At 36.6% G+C, this 16015-nt stretch overlaps 1 protein-coding gene across 1 annotated transcript in view; it reads left to right on the plus strand.

The window, feature by feature from the left end:
• The window catches only part of ptpn20 (protein tyrosine phosphatase non-receptor type 20), a 219501-nt gene that overhangs the window by 132808 nt on the left and 70678 nt on the right, over nt 1-16015 (plus strand). Inside the window, 3 exon segments of the mRNA XM_039735251.1 lie at nt 6348-6525; nt 7468-7682; nt 10307-10405. Of these exon segments, the coding sequence (XP_039591185.1) occupies nt 6348-6525; nt 7468-7682; nt 10307-10405 (492 nt within the window).

Genomic DNA, 16015 nt, shown 5'->3' on the forward strand with positions numbered 1-16015 from the left:
GAGAATCACACTATATCTAGATAGTGCTTCTCTATCTTCTGCACTAGCTTGGGTTCCTTCCCTTCCAGAGAGGTCACACTCCATTGTGCCTAGAGTCAGTTTCATTAGTCAGGATTGGTCCGCTAAGGCACTTGCCTTTGACTGCCACCCGAGTCACAAAGCACTGGACCTTTATGGCTCCTCCTGCAGGTAGTGGGTCCATGTTGCTCCTTCATAATAAAATTACATGTAAGTAAAAATTTTAATAACATTATAAAAACATGTTGCATATAATTTATTAATCTCATGTCAAACATGAATTATTAAAACTTTTTTAGTCCTTCTGTTGACATTAAAAATGGAGTTAAATACCCCTGCATTCTAGAAAATTTATATTTAAAACAAATGTAAATTAACTAACAGACCTGAAATCAATTATGTTTAATTTTCCAGAGTGCTAACACATTTCTTTAAGACTGCATTAAGCCATTAATTCTTAAAACTATTGCTCTTGTTAGTTAGTTTGTTCCTTTGAAGTGTATTGATTTTTCTTAGTGTATTAAATTGTAAAACACCTTCTAGTGGTGTGTTGTGTAAAAAGTGCAACTAACAATACATTTTCATTGATTCTTATAGTCCGTATATGTTAAAGTTTCCAAATGAATAGCTGAATTAATACACAATAGTTAGAGGAGAATTGTTCAGTGGTTGTCACAATGTTGCTGTTCCATGGTCAGCCATCTTGTACAGTGTACAGTGAATGACTGACTACTGAAGCTATACTAACTTACCAGATACATAATTTAAAACGTAAGGACATGGGAGACAAGAAAGAATTGGAGCTCCAGTCTGGAGATCCCTGTTTAATGTGAGGTTTCACCAACGAAAAGATCAGAAAAATAAAAAAATAAAAATATGCATTTCATCCAAATAAGGTTTTGGTGCCCTCTTATGAGTGCTTGAAAGAAATATCATGAGCTTATCATTGCTCTTGGTCTCCTCATCATAAGTAATGGCTCTTGGTGGTTGTCGATGGCTTTTATCCTAACTGGGTGGAAGAGGTGAAGTTTGAGGAAGAATTGAAATTACACCTCTTCCGTTGGCTGTTATTCCGTTATACAAAGGAAAATGGAGAACTAGCTAAACAAGCATTCCTCCTTGTTATTACTGCCCTATGTTACCTTAAAACCAGTCCATGTAAGAGACTCACCATTCCTGCATGTGTGACAATAGCAGAAGTTGCAACTTTTGTAAGAAAAGCATCATCATGACAAGAAACAACACAACACTTTTTATGATTGAATAAAAACAAATTTATTAATGTTGTTGCTGTTCCTCAAGTCACTAGAGGGTAGTATTCTGTAGTGTTACATATTGGTGTGGACAACCAGTTTGGTTGATTATGGGAGAAACAAACTCAACAACTTGGTACTGCCAGAAGGAGTCATGCCTGTACAGCACCACAACTTTGGGTGGTCACCGGTAACCCAGAATTATTTGTACTCAAAAGTGATTATGGGCCTTGGCTTAAAAGGTCCTTCTTAGTACAGGACAGTGCTGTACTGCACAGTACTGTGTTTGAAAAAAAAAAATTAGCACCATGTAGATACATGAAGTGGTACTATGAATTAAGAAACAATGATTTGCATGGAAGCCTGAAGAAATTAATAAACGGGGAGTTATATAGAGTATTGCAAAATTGCTGTTGCAATCAACAGCCTAAGATACATTCTACTTTTTGAGAAATTTTGGATTTTAATGTTCTTTCATTTTAATAGAGTTAGCTTTTGAAACAGGCTAATTATTAATTAATAATTGAAAGCAAATACTGACCAGCACCTCAGATCTATGGCCCCAATAGTTACAAATTGCTATAAAATGCCAAAATATATCAAATATTCCTTGAAGCTTTCTTTCAGTATTAATCATGATATGCATGCAGGGTCTTTGAGAGTCTGAAGCCTATTCTAGCTCATTGGACTCAACTAAGGAAGCACCTTTGATATGCCAATTGATCCAGGGGAGCTTACCTTCATACATCTGCACTCACTCAAGGCCAGTCATTCTGAGTCACCAGTAAACTTAGCAAGCACATCTCTGAAGTGTGGTGGAAATACCTCAGTTCCTTTCATTTTTGATAAATCATGCTTAGTGTTCTTTCTGGTTATTGGTGGCATCTATCAACTTGGTTGATACAGTGAATGGAAATGATGGATTGCTTATCCTCCATCATCCTGGGGAAACATATTGCATTGCACGTATATAGGTCCTTCTCTGGCATCCCAGCCTGTCACATTTCCATGCCATCCAGCTCTATCTTCTCATAGATCCCGTCTTCCACACTGGCATTGTCCCTTCTCTTTTTGGTCTTGCTCAACCTTGACCCTTTCCCATGTCACCATTTGCCATGTGACATATAAAATTGTGCCCATTTCTATGTACACATTAAATTCTTGGACTGACACTCTGTGCAGAGATGGTTTATAACCTGCATGTGTGTATTAAACGTGTAGAGCCACAGGACTGTATAAGTGAGATGGCATGACTTCACAATTAAATTGAAGAGAGTTTTTCTAATCAAGGCGCTTATACAACAGATGCATTTAAATGATTAATTATAAATTCCTCCAAGCACATACTGTCACATCAGAAAATGTGTTGAATAGATTGTTGAAAGTTTTTCACAGTTTTGTTTTGTAGACAAAGATAAAGCACTGCAAAAATAAAAACTGAGAAATAATGACACTGAATATTTAAATGGTTTATTTGCATGTCATTCTGTATAATTCTCTAATAAAAAGCCAATGTCAGAGGCTGTAATGTTATATTTAGCATTGACAGCTTTTCAAAGAGTGAAAATATTTTGAATGAAATCAGAAAAACAAACATACAAAGGGCACCTTTCATCAAGGCGAAAAATCACCGTTTTTTTCAATCAAGAAGATTAGCCATACAATTAGAATTTTTAGATTTAATCTTTCTCTGACTCCTCAGAAATCTAACAGTTTTAAAAATGATATTTTTGGACACAGTAAAGCAAAAAAACCATATATATTCTTTTCCTTTGTGCTTTTGTGTTATTCTTTGCTTTGAGCCCCTAATGATACTTTTAAAAACTGAACATTTGACACAATCAGTCATTAATGATCAATTACATTCCATAAGGAATATTTAAATGGCCTTCTAGCCTTCTCTGGGGTTTTCTTATACTGTGTACAATACATAAACAACAGTATGTTCACTGTGCTACTCTATGACACCAACTGGAACTGAAAACTGCAATAATTTACTAAATGAGATTTTAGTGCAATTCAAACAGAGAAATTAAAGGAGGAATAAGAAGCCAAATAATAATAGCTAGCCCCTTTTCCTTGACTTCGCTACAGTCTATGCTACTACACATGATAGTTTCTGTCTATCATGTTGTTCACTTGCCTGCTCCTTTATAGAGCATCCCTTCCATCCATTATATCCTAACAAAGGGTCACAGTGGTCAGCTGGAGCCAATCCCAGGGAGCAAGGCAGGAACAAATCCCCGGGCAAGGCGCCTGCCCACCACAGGGCACACACACACCCACACTATTTAGAATCGCCAATGCACCTAACCTGTGTGTCTTTGGGAGGAAACCGGAAGAAACCCATGCAGACATGAGGAGAACATGCAAACTCCACACAGGGAGGACCCGGGAAGCGCTGTCACTGCGCCACCCATCTTCTCTAAGTTAGATAACCTCTGGAAAGAAGTGATCATTTATACTCCATTCCATGGCCCATTTCCAGATTCAGTGGCCATTGTATAAACGTTTGCGGACATTACTCAACATTGCCTCATGACTCTCCTATTTCCCGGAGTACATTTAACAACCTTGGACCTGCTATGTTTATTGATGTACTGTAATTAGGTTGCAACAGCCCTTTATTGTTCATTTATGCTTGATACTTAACTTCACGTCCCCCTGTTCTTTATCAAGACTGGTATACAGTATGCTCTGCAATAGTTTTCCTTTTCCCAAGTCATTTACACAGGATTCAACTTTTATACTGACCTGACATGTTTCTTGTGTATAGTAGACTATTTTTCCAAAATATCCCACCTTAGGTTTTAAACAATCCCACAGAAACTGGTGCCAGTTGACAATATTCTTTAAAGCACCCCATTCAATAAAATAATAAATAGAACCAACAATTCATCAAGAGCAATATGAAAGTGCAAATATTGGACATGTCTGGGAGTTGACAGACCAAACAGACTAATGATTTAAGAATTACTTCAATGTTTGTCTTTTGTATCACTTGAGATAACGTTCCAAGAAAGGGCAGGATTTACAATTTCATGCTAATAAAGGTATTTCTTTTAATATTTTTTTCATGTCTTCATATTGATTTTATATTCATACAGTAAATGTATCTTTTGCATTGTTTACTGTATACTGAAATGCTCCTACTAGTGTGTACATCATGTAAATAATGTCAGTTATTAAAACAATGTTTTAATTAAGCATTATATGTGTATACATTTTACACTTATGCATTTTAAATTTAGATTTTTTTCATATGTAAAATCGGTGACTTAACAGTCCATTAATATTTGTTCAGTTTTTTAAAAATGTTTTGATATTAACTAAACAGCAAGGGAATAGCCAGGAATTAATTTTTGAGGGGAACGAAAAAGTACATGAATCATTCATTATTCTGTTTGTTAAGTCAGTTCAAACTGTCAGAAAATATTTTTCAGGGGAGATTTAAACCTAAAGCCCCCACCAATATTGCTATACAAATGCTAAATATTATGCAAATGCAAGCCCTAAATTAATATTTTTGTGTTGTAGTATTAAGTGCTATTGTGTTGTGCCTTTAAGGCAGAGTTTTTATAGGCATTAATGAAAACTGGATTAAGTGGATTTGAGAATTTGTATGTATGATATGGCTAATGAGTCATAAATATGCTCTACTTTTGCAAATGCATATTCATATGAAATCCTTTGATGCAAATTTTCTCAACCATTAATTTTCACAGTTCATACCCAATTTTTTTCAAATACAGCATGTGCATATATATAAATATATATGTATAGCATTTACACCAAGCACAACATTTAATTTTAAGCATATAACACACAAAGAAATTAATATGTTTATAAATTTTATATCTGCGGTTGGCTGGCGCCCTGCCCAGAGTTTGTTTCCTGCCTTGCAGCCTGTGTTGGCTGGGATTGGCTCCAGCAGACCCCCGTGACCCTGTAGTTAGGATATAGCGAGTTGGATAATGGATGGATGGATAATTTTTATATTTGTACACATTCCACATATACTGTTTTTGACAACAGGCACAAGCTGGCATTTCAGCCAGGGTGGTTCAAGGGTCTTTATCCAACCAGGAAACCAATCACATTGACTGTTTGCTCCCCAATAAAACAAGTGGCTTCCTCCCTGAGCTATGGTACCTGCATGTATACCTGCAAGGCAGACTGGGAATTGTAGTCTCATTAGATAGCCCTGCTGGGTTTTATGGGTTCTGCCTGGGGGAGCTGCAGGGACAGACTGTCCCTGCTTTAAGGAACTTTTGCCTGACCTGGAAGTGCTTCCAACCTATAGTTCAATAACAGCAGAAGTACTCCCAAGTCTGGCATAAAGAAAGGCGCTCAGCCTCATCCAGGTGAGTCCGGAAAAGAGCTGGACAACACTTGCCTGGGGGGAATGAAGGAATTAAAAGAAATAAAGGAAGAAAGAAAAGAAAGAGAGACAGAAAGAGGAAGAGAGAGAAAAGGAACATTGTGATTGTGCAACTTTGGAGAAGATTTTTTTGAGGTACAGTATTTGTAAAAATAAACCTTATGTTTGAACCTGGGACTTGTGCTGCTGTTGGTGTGTTGTATGGTGGTTTTATTTCAGGTGACTACCTCTTGAAGCTCATCGAGAGAATGCCAAGAGTGTGCAAAGCAGTAATCAGAGCAAAGGGTGGCTATTTTGAAGGAACTAGAATATAAAACATGTTTTCAGTTATTTCACCTTTTTTTGTTAAGTACATAACTCCACATGTGTTCATTCATAGTTTTGATGCCTTCAGTGAGAATCTACCAATGTAAATGGTCATGAAAATAAAGAAAACACATTGAATGAGGAGGTGTGTCCAAACTTTTGGCCTGTACTGTGTGTGTGTATATATATATATATATATATATATATATAAATATACATACATACACACAGTACACACACTTTATGGGCACATGTGCATATAGTAATATACAATATATGGTGTGTGTGGTTACATTTGTATATATCCAGTGTGTAATACTGTATATATTTTTCTTTTTGTGGAAACTAATGACAGCACCAGGTAAAACTGTATCAAACTAATTTGTTAGGTAGTGCGACTGGTATTGGAAAGAGGGCAGGACAAAGCAGCTGGGAGTCATGACCCAGAAACTCCAAGAGCTCATATGTCATTTGATGTCAATCATATGGTAAAAAACAACATGGCAACAGCTTCTATGGCAACGCCCTTATCTGTCAAAGTCAAGGACTACAGCTTCGTGGAGAATGGTAAGAAACCACTAGATTGACTAGATTATCACTATCATGCTGTTCACAGACTTTGTTAGCATTTCTGTTTCACTTTGTCAAGAGTCTTCTCTTTTATGCTTTTTATATATACTGTACAGTAGAATGATGCTGCTACTACATTTGCATGAATGTATTGTTTCATTCAACTAAATAGTCACACATCTTTATACTAATCACTGCACCACCATGCCATCACACCAAAATTAATTAATTATGCAGTTAGCATTTAACAGTACAGTTTCTTATAATTATGTATTTAGTAGGATTATTATTTCAAATTTGTTAGAGAAAAGTGCCAGAGTTTGATGTTGCCTGTTTTAATCAGTGACCAGTCAGGCAAATAATCCAGACAGCGTGGTGGACCGTGGAGGAGTTTAATAGGATATTGCTTTTAAGGTAGTTATAAAGGAAATTAGCTAGAGTACCTATCCAGTTAACGGATAAAATAATTTTTTTATAATATATATTGCAATATAGCCAGCAGCAATTCTGTAGTGGCTGTGAAGTGCTGCTTTACTGTGTGCACCAATGGAAAAGTAATGAACACCCCTTTCAAACGTGTTTCACAGCACTGTAGTAGAAAGAACAAACCCATTGAACAAATGGATATTGCTTTGATATCACTCAAAAGTTTTTGTTTTGTTGTTTTTTTCTTTCATTTTTCAAATTATAAAGAATTGAGAACAAAGTGCATAGTGTCAGGTGATAGTGGTAAACAGCCTAGGCTGTGTATGTAAATGGATGGCAGTAAATGATGTCTTAATATAAAAATATTGTAGTAAAAAGCTTTTAACAGAACCCTTGTTTATTTTATTTAGTTTGAGCTATACTTATTCTACTGCTACAGGGAGCAGAAGATTGATACTTTTGTATAATCATGTAACAGGAAATAACTTCCCTGGTTTATTTTTTTAATTTCAGATAATGTGTTTGATATAACAATAAAGAAGAACAATAGTGGCATTGGCTTTAGTTTTCTACAGATTGACTCAGCAGGATATTCAGAGGACAGTGGAAGCATTATAAGAATAAAAAGACTCTTTCCTGGACAGCCTGCTGAGGAAAGTGGCAAACTTGAAGTTGGGGATGTCATTCTCGCTGTCAATGGCGAGGCAGTGAAGAGGTTGTCTTATCAGGTATTTTTGCTTGAATTATGATACCATTAAAACAAATCTTTCACCATCATCCTGAATTTAACAGTTTAGACTGGTTGTTCTAATTTTGTTCTGTGGAGAGGTCAGCTACACTGTTTCAATCGGGGTCTTATTTTTGAAATCAACAATGGGGCAGAATCACTTGTACTGTACCTGCAGTTATAGCTGTGGGTTACATTTCAGATCAGGGCAATGACTACATTCCAGTAGCTTTACCTCTCTTTAGATTTCAATCTGTCTTTTAATAAAACAGCTTGTGTTACTCTTCTTGTTAACTGGAACTGCACTTCATTGAGAGGTATCAAGTTACCAGTATATATATACACTGATTGACTGTCGGGCACCAGTTTCAAAAATAAAGTAATAAGTTATGAATGCAACATTATGGTTGTTAAGCTTTTATCAGTATCAAAATCTTATTGTATATTTGCTTGTCAGCTTTTATCAACAACTTTGCCATCCTTTATAATTACCAAGCCATTATGAATTTCATGCATAAAATGAGATTACCCTTCTTCAATCAGGGAAATGGACTTCTTTGATTAATGAAATGGTCTGATTCTTATTTAACTTCTGAAGTTGACAGAGGAGGCTTGTTATTGCAGCACTGTCAGCATGAATGATTTATTTCTGCTTTTATCATGATGAGAACTTTTAAAACTTAACTTGTACATAGTGTCAGTATACTGTAAGAACTCCCCTGTGGCACAATGAATCTGCTATGTTGGCATTGATTATATGAAAAAATAATAAAAGGCAAAATAATTCTAAGCATCGCAAAGATTATTTTTCAGTCAGCCACATATGTTTTGTGTTATAGTTTTCATACATTTCTCAAAATTGCTCACTCCAGTTCATGATCACAAAGGGACTGGAGCCTTTCCCAGCACCATCCGGAACAAAACATGCAGACCACATTGAGGGCAACTGGGTGCAGGACTCCAGCCCCTGACACTGGATCTGTAAAATAAGAGGGACAATCACATGGCCACCATGTTGCCCTGTGCTATACAATTGCACACAAAAGTCAAAGGGAGTAAAAGTCACCTCCAAGCTGTAGCCTTTTGAAAAACTGTCACAAGTAAACGAGAAGAAATGAAGCAATTCTGCAAATGGCCCAAGAAGATAGTCAATGATAAAGGAGGAATAGTTTGGATTTAAGTCAGGAAAAGGTACAGCAGATGTGATTTTCACCTTGAAACAGGTTATGGAAAAATAGAGGGAGAAACAGAAATGACTGCACATGGAATTTATAGATTCAGAAAAGGTTTTATAATAAAGTTCTCTGGCAAGAAACGTGGAAATGTTGGAGGAAGAGAGCATACTGGAGATGTATGTAAGGATAGTTATAGATACGTATGAGTGTGCCTACACACAAGCAAGAAGTAGTGTTGCAATAAAAGGTTAGCAGTTAAGGTTGGGTTACATCAAAGATCACCATTTAGCCCATATCTTGTTACTCTAGTTATTGCTAGGAGAATAATGGATCAGGACCCATGTGTCTGATATTTACAGGTGACAATGTACAATGTGGCACCACTAAAAATATTGTGGAGAGGAAACCAGATAAGAGCTTTAGAGGTTAGAGGCCTTAGGATTAGCAGGAAAAAGATGTAATACTTAAAATTTAATGACAAGTACAAAGTGGACTAGTTAACCTCCAGGGAGAAAGAAGAATCAAAAATTCAGATATCTAGAATCAGCAATAACAAATGATGGAGAGATACAGAATATTCAGAAATAAACCATAAAATGTAATCAGGTTAAAAACAATAAACAAATATAAAAAACTATAATAAAGTGTTTAGAGTGTTATGTGACCAAAGAATGGGTGCAAGAGTAAAAAGTAAAGTGTATAAAACAGTGGTCAGACCAGCATTGTTGTATGGATCAGAAACCTGGGCAGTTAAGAAGGTGCAAGAAAGGAAAATGTATGGTACAAAAATAAGGATGTTGAGATGAGTGTGTGGAATAACAAACCTGGAGAAGATCAGGAATGAGAAAATCAGAGATACAGTTAAAGTTAGGGAAATCTCTACGAAAATGGGGCATATAATGAGAAGAGATGTAAACAAAGTTGGGAGAAGAATCATAGATAGCCAGGATGAAGGAGAAGAGTACGAGCAACAAGAAAGTGGACTGTGTGAAGGGGAATCTTTTAATGAAATGGGTGTCAGGCAAGGAAGTGTACAACAGATGAGAATATAGGAAGGAGCCCAGTCAAATATAGCAGCCCCACATGAAATTGGAAAAAGCCTTTGAAGAAGAAAAAGAAGTGGGCACAATTCTCTGCTGATATCTATTATGTGATACTGTAACAGTTAACATTAGCTTCTGGTGATGTTTTTGGCAAAACAAGTACTGAGTAAGCTGAAAATGGGTTTCAGGCTCTCTTTTATAGTGTAGGTTTATATCACTCTCATCTCTCTGAAGGCTATTAACATTTAATTAATTACTGCCAGTCCTCTATGAATTACAGTAGTCCTTTCAGCAATTAAAATACTCCCTATTCAATTCATTCTTTGCTAAAGTCCATTCAAAATTTTTAAATCTTCATGTGTCTTAATGTGTTTCTTTTAGTTGTTTTTTTTTTTTTCTGAATGCAGGAAGTTCTTCACCTTTTACGAGGTCCACCCACTGAAGTCAAGCTGTCTTTATGTCGACCTCTTGCTGGCGTCCTTCCAGAAATTGACTTTGCAGCTCTGGTGAGATGCTATGATTATGTGCTGTACAATAAACTAGGAGTGGATGTGGATGCTGGCATTTCTCAGGGTATAACTATCATGTATATGAAAGACAGGATGACGTTGGCACTCAAATATGTGTTCAGGGCAATGTAGTCTGCTGTTTATACTTCACATTTGTTGATTGAATGATGATAAGAGCAATACAGTATAATTAAAATTCATGTTACAGTATATGCTAGAACAGGGGTTCTCAGATTCAGTCCTCCTGACCCACTGTGACTGCAGGTTTTTGTTCCAACCAGATTCATAATCAGTGACAACACCTGATAGCACTGATCTCATTTAAAAGGTGGGTAGCCAAAGGTCACTGGCATTGCAAATGCTAAGATGGGACAAAGACAAACCTGAAATAGAATGAAGTGCTGGACAAAGTGCAGATATAAATAGCATAATATGATAGATGTGGTATGATCAATGATTTTCTAGCACAGTGCTTCCCAAACTCAGTCCTGGGGACCCCCTGTGGTTGCAGGTTTTTGTTCCAACCAGCTTCTGTTTTTAAATGTCTCCTGGGCTAATTAAATGAACTGTTATTTCCCAAGTTCTGTGTTTTGGGAACAATATAGAAATTAGAAAACTAAGTTTGGGGGAAAAAATAATAAAATATACCAGGCAGTTATATGAGAATAATGTATTTTGTTTCTTTTTAACAATATTTTCATCTTGATTTTCAGTCTACTTTTCCAGGTGTTCTACTTATTTAATTAATCCATTATTTACTAATTAGTGGGTCTGACGCTAAAATAGTTGCAGCCTTTCACAATTCAGTGCTGTTTGCCAGCATGTCTGCTCTGCTCGTTTTTAATTGTCATTAATAAGATACAACAAAGGGAGAAAACTGCACAAATAAAGGGGAAACTATAATGAAAACAACAAAAGAGAGTTAAGCATTTAAATCTATAGCAAAAGACGAAATAGAAATATTTCTAAATGTCTCATAAATGTTAAAATCATGCCGCTGTACTTTTCTAAATGTAGAATAAGAGAGAAAAAAAATACCAACTAATTAAAACCACTCTATCTCTTTAAAGAAATGCTTTGTTCAGCCTCAACCTGCTTTCACCGGCTATAGGGGATATTTAGAATACAAGCTTGTGAAGGTTGGGGGGATTCTGCAACTAGCTATACCTGGGAAGATTCAGAGATAAATTAGATAATCCATTTCATCAGGTTTCAAAGTACAATAATCCTGATCTCTTAACTCACTTTGTTATATAAAATAAAATATAATAAAAAAAATCATTAAAAACAACATTATGGTAGGTTTGTATGTGGAATGATGCAATATCTGCATAATGAGCTTCCTTGGCTTTTCATTTTCCCAAAAAAATGGCAGCAAATCTTTGATTTAATTTTTGAAAACATCAAGAAGCAAATCAACCGCAGACTTCTGTTTCTACTAAGACTCCATTGGGAATAGCACATGAACAGAATGAATTGAGAAGGTATAATGACAAAAATGGCAACCCTGAAAGCTCACATAACATTTGAACACTTCATGTACATCGAGTGCAATCAGCAGACAGGCCCAGGGTACTCTGTGTTTTGTGAGTTATTCCTGAAGTTTTATTTACTTTTAAGCTTCATTCACCTCCTTTCATGTTACTACAATGTCTAAAGTCCTTCAAAGGAGGACACATCCTGTAGTCAGTCTTGTGCTTGCTTATATTCTTCATCAGTAATTGCATAGGCCCTTAATATTTCCATTGAAGTGTGGGTGAGTTTTGGTGTAGGTAATGAAGGTGGTTGAGAGGGTGCTAAAAATTAGGGAGTGGGTACAAGTTAGCAAAATGCAGTCTAGTTTCATATCTGGGAAGAGAATAACAACAAAAAGATAAGGTGTGAATAAATGGTTAGTGTCTATGGTGATGCCAGTATGTGAAGTAGCACAAACGGTGGCCAGGACAGTTTTGATGTGAAGGCAGATCTGCATTAGCGGTCCATTTGGATTCCATTGATTTTTTTGGTGGAGGTGATAGCCAGGGAAATGCAATAAGGATTACTATGGGAGTTCTTGTACTCAACTGATCTTGCATAGATGGCACAAAAAGGAATGTAACTGAAGGTGTAGATACTGAAATGGAATGCTACTTTGGAAGCAAAGGGCCTTAAACTAAATGCAGGAAGAGCAAAGTGAAAAGACATCTAAGGAATGGAAAATGTGTGTGACTGGCTGTGTGGTGTGTGCACTAGAAGTGCTGGGAGAAACTCACTAAAATGCACAGGAAGTGCTCACATAAAGGACATCGTGTTGTGAAGGGTGGTGTGCTAGTGGTGAGTACAGCCTTTGTTTATCAAAAGTGTACATGTCATTATTGTTTGGATGGTGGTTAAGGAAAACAGAAACAATTAAAAGTTCTGAATCTTAAAAAGCAAGCCAGTTTTTAAATGAAGCAAAAAAGTATTTAATGCAATTTGATTCAGTTTACTTTTGTATAGTGCTCTTTACTGAGTGCAGACACAGAGCACTATGACAAGTTCTCAGGTAAAGTAAAAGTATATATTTTACAAATGACTAAGTACATAATGAGTTCAAATAAAGAAAGACACAAAGATTTGTTTAAACACACAGGAGAATAAATACTTAAAATCTGAAACTGATAAATATACTGTACGCAGAACCCAACATTATCTTTCTAGTTATTAATTGTTGAACTATGGACTATGGCCAGCTGACAACAGAGGAGAGGAAAACAAAAACTCCAGTCAACAGGATCCCTGGAGAAAATAAACCTCTGGGGGCCCCACATTCAATTATAACAGAGAAAGTCGGTCAAAGTCAGAATCCTGGAGACCACCGCCAACTGGCTGTTCACCCCCTCCAGGGCATTTTACAGTGGTCTGTGTGGGGATGTTAAATCTGATGAAGGAATCTTTCCATCTGACGATTCTAAATTTGTGTGGGCTGAGTGGTCTTGTGGCCTCGGAACCCCTGCAATTTATTTTTTTTCTCCAGCCCTCTGAAGTTTTTGTTTTTTTTATCCTCCTGGCCATCAGACAATACTTTATTCTTTGTTACTTAGTATTGCCTAATCTGGTTTTTAAATTTTTTTTTTCCTTCTTCATCTTGTAAAGCACTTTGAGCTACATAGTCTGTATGAAAACATGCTATATAAATAAATGCTGTTGTTGTTGTAATGCTCTCAGTATCTCAGATGACATGGTCAGGAGAACAAGTTGGCAGTAGAGCAGTGGCACTAAAGGCGCTTTTCCACTGCATAGTACGGCACAGCACGGTTCAGTACAGCTCACCTTGGTTCGGCTCAGTTCGGCTCGGTTTGCGTTTCGACTGCAGTTTAGTACCACTTTAGAGTGGGCGGGATTATTCACGTGTCGTTATAGTTGAGCCGCCTCTACTGTCGTGACACCGTGGAACTTTTACAACAACACGCAGACAACGACAACACTTTAGCTTGACAACGCGCAAGGGTAAGCATCTAAAAAAAAGCACATCACTAGCTAACTTTTATCACTGTTGCAAAGCATAAAATGAACTTAACTGCCAGTGTAACATTAAAATGCTGATTCTGTATATTACAGATCTTCCACATTTTGCAAAAAAGTCGCCCGGTTTTACAAACACTCAGTGGCTGGAGAACTTTCGAATGTCTGAAGAAACATTCATCCACTTATGCAACAAACTGCGTCCAGCGATGGAGAGATGGGACACACACTTCCGCGTGTGTGTACCTTTAAAGAAAAGAATAGCCAGTGACGCAGTAATGACGATTTTCTCCAGTCAGTGACCAGCAGTTTACACGTCACGTTTTGGTAATGGTTCGGCGCGCTTGGAACCTCGGCTGAGGTGGTACTAAAAAAAGGACCAGGTACCAGGTACTGTTCCCAGTGGAAAACCCCCCAAAAGTGAGCTGAACTGAACTGTGTCGTGCCATACTATGCAGTGGAAAAGCGCCATTGGTGCCACTACAGGATACCAAGAAGAGAAGCAGAATAAAGGAAGCTTAGTGGCAGTTTATAAGTATTATATTACTTACATTTGTATTACATACAGTAAGACTAACATATAGAGATGCAATATGTACAGCAAATCAGCAGCTTTAATCAGGATATCTAAAATCAATTATTGAGTCCTTAGCCTGGTTTTTAAAGCTGAGGCCAAAGGGACTTCTCCTATATAAGCAGATAGACTGTTACATGTTTCTTTAGCAATAGCAATTGGTTACTAATTTAGAAATGGGGTTAACATCTGCTGCTTCGGGGCCCTTCTGGATCTGAGTGTGCACCCCTCTCTTAGAGAAAGTTTAGATTAATCCTGCAGAATGGCTTACACATTGCCCAGACTTAAATGCTATTTAAAATTTGTGGGGAAATCCCCAACATGAAGGACATACAAGAAAATGTAAGAACATCACAAAACTATAAGGTAAAAAAATGCCTAAAACAAGAACAAAGAGTCTTTTAGATATCTACAAGAAACACTTGGAAGCTGTGTTTTTCTGCCAATGGAAGTGCTACATCTAACCTGACATGATGGCCACATATTTCCACATGCCTAATGCATTTTATAATCTGTCAATATCTAATAATTGAGAACTAAAATGGGGTATGTAAGCTGAAACTGTTCAGTGAAACATGCAATTTCACCGATGGGGCTCAAGAATTTACTTTAAACTGTATATAAAAGTTGTCTCTGTTATATTGATGTGTTTGGTGTGGATTGTGTAGTTTCTAAACTTCTTCAAGACATGTTTAACTTCAAAGTATTTTGCTCTGTCTTGTTTAGGTATCCATTTATCTGTCCATCTCTCCATCCATTTTCAAATACATTACATCTACTCCAGGGTTCCATGGTAGCATTACAACAGTTAAATTTATCTGTGAGTGTAATTATTCTCAATTGAAAAGCATTTCTTTCATTAGTGTTAGAACTGTACAACACTTTTTTCTGTGTAAAGAAAGAGGATCTCAAGTTGCATGTTTTGGTTGTTAATTGACAGTTTGTTTGACTGCCATTTTCCAGGTTCTCCTAGGCTGGCCTGCTGCCCTTGAAAATATTGGAGTAATAATTTTGACAGTTGGGTGCCCTTTCTGCTGAGTTGTTGAAAATGAATAAAATTCATGTTTTACAGTGTATTAGACTCATTTAAGCAGTAATTCATAAGCTTGCCAGTTACATTTTCTATCAGGGGTCTTGTTAAGTAACAAGTTCTAAATAAGTAACCACAACTGCAGAGGTTAGCAATTGTTTCACACAGAGATTTGTAAAGGTACAGTGTTATAAATGCTCTAAAAATTATTAAAATATTCAGTTACTTTGTTGGTGTTGACAGTATGACATGCAGGAGATTATTTTGGTGGTCACTGTTTAAATAGTTGATGCAATTAATGTATTTAGTGCAAGCAACAAGATAAAAAGCCCCCTTTCCTGTTTAAAAGCTATGCTGTACTTCACTTTTTTAATCAAAAATGCAGAACTATTCAAAAGACAATATACCTCATGTATAGATAAATAAAAGGCCTCTGCATAGGAATTCACATTCTTCTTTCCTGCATTTATATGCTCCAAATGTGCCCTCTAATGGACACAGAGTGAAATGCAGCAATAAC

This window comes from Polypterus senegalus, chromosome 1, assembly GCF_016835505.1.
Source record: "Polypterus senegalus isolate Bchr_013 chromosome 1, ASM1683550v1, whole genome shotgun sequence".
Taxonomy (NCBI): domain Eukaryota; kingdom Metazoa; phylum Chordata; class Cladistia; order Polypteriformes; family Polypteridae; genus Polypterus; species Polypterus senegalus.